At 27.3% G+C, this 1,712-nt stretch overlaps 1 protein-coding gene across 1 annotated transcript; it reads right to left on the reverse strand.

The window, feature by feature from the left end:
* Positions 1-724: 724 nt before the first annotated feature.
* Positions 725-1,704, reverse strand: LOC119665438. Its single transcript, XM_038074664.1, has 2 exons — positions 1,532-1,704; positions 725-933 (listed from the first exon to the last, which is right to left on the reverse strand). Exons 1-2 carry the CDS (start codon positions 1,686-1,688, stop codon positions 749-751), a joined length of 342 nt encoding a protein of 113 aa, XP_037930592.1. The 5' UTR covers positions 1,689-1,704; the 3' UTR covers positions 725-748.
* Between the last annotated feature and the right edge of the window lie 8 nt (positions 1,705-1,712).

Raw genomic sequence — 1,712 nt, forward strand, 5'->3', positions numbered from 1 at the left:
TTCACAACTGCCACTCACTGATGCGAACTGCATTCAATCTTTTTATAAATCACATTTTGATTATAGTTTTTATGACTGTAATCAACTTAAATAGCAATCAATTGCGATTTGCACACATCCTTTGTGTGTAGATATTCCTCACATTCATGCAAATTACACAAAATTTTGTGTAAAACTGCATTACTGCATGCAGTCGCTGTGTTGCATAGTAAATGTGTCAGGGTTGTGTATATTTTGTATTTTATTTTTTCCTTTATAATTTGTTAAGGGACGACAAATTTACTAGTATTTTATTGACAACTGACAATTCTTTTTTATTATTTGCATCAGTTTATATAAAACAATTACATTTGATGTTAATAATAATATATAATTTTTCGAATAATTTTCAAAGGTACGTACAGGTTGTTAGAAGCTTAGAGAGAAAAAGATTTTTGTACTCCTAGAGTTATCCTAGAGTTATCATTGTTGTTAATTCTGCGCTACCGAATTTTGATTTCAGTTATTTATGGCATCTGAATAAAATTGCATATATTAGTAGTAAAATTTATTTTTTTGTACAATACTAATTGTTTTAATAAAAACAAAAGTAGCGCTAAGTTGTAAATCTATACGTAATGACAATAAAAAAAAATCATTTATCACTTTCTTATTAAAAACAATTTTTATTCCTTTTTTTTTTTATCAAAATTATCGACGACATCCTAATGTCATACTTTCAACCGAATAAGTGACTTATTCGACTATCTTAATTTTCAAGATAGCCAAGTTCCAAATACCTCGGTAAAATTGTGTGTAACTCTTTAATGTAATCCTTGTTTGTATATAACACATCACGCGAATCATCTTTTGCGCTCATCAATTCATCGGGATCCACTTTTTTTAAAGTGTAGGCGTACCAAAACGGCAGGAAAGTGGTGAGCATATAAATTGCTTTAAAAAAGAAAATTAAATGAATTATTGTAACATGGTTTTTTATTGAAGATGTAGTTATTTTTAATAAATCTTAGATTACTAATTTTGAAAACTAAACATCACTCAAATTTATCTATTCGGATGTCACATCCGTCCGATTAAGATAAAACCTAAACACTTGTTCTATAGTTTTTGTATTAATAAAATCAATTCCTGCATTAAGGTAAAGAATCGTATGTATAAAAAATCCTTATCTTTAATTTGTTTAATAAGCCCCATAATTATATTTAATTAATTTTTGTGTTCTATTTGAATCTCAATTAAAATTAATAAGATTACTATACTGTTTGCAGATATTTATCTTATAATATAGGTGGTATACTACCCAATTCTTTTTGCATATTTAAAAGGGAATTTACTCATTATTTTAAGTTCAACTTTCATTATTGCAACCGAGATTAAATAATGTTAGCTATAGTATTCTTAACCTTCTCTAACTACATTTACTACCTAACAGATTTATTTTCGAAGGCATGGACTGCTCAAAGAATGATAAAAAGATTATATATATAAAAAGACTTACTTATACTTTTTTAGTTAAATTATCTTATCTTACCGTTATGTCTGTGTCTTAACAGTTGCTCCCGTAATTCCATAAGTTTTGGTATCCGTCCATTATAACCAATTTTTTTCAAAGTTTCTGTGAAGTGAGTAAAATAATAGTAGAGTAATTCATCGAAATGGTTTGCACGATGCTCTGCCATTAATAGCATATAAAACGAATATATAATATCATT

Source organism: Teleopsis dalmanni, unplaced genomic scaffold (assembly GCF_002237135.1).
Source record: "Teleopsis dalmanni isolate 2A unplaced genomic scaffold, ASM223713v2 unscaffolded_contig_5324, whole genome shotgun sequence".
Classification (NCBI taxonomy): Eukaryota; Metazoa; Arthropoda; class Insecta; order Diptera; family Diopsidae; genus Teleopsis; species Teleopsis dalmanni.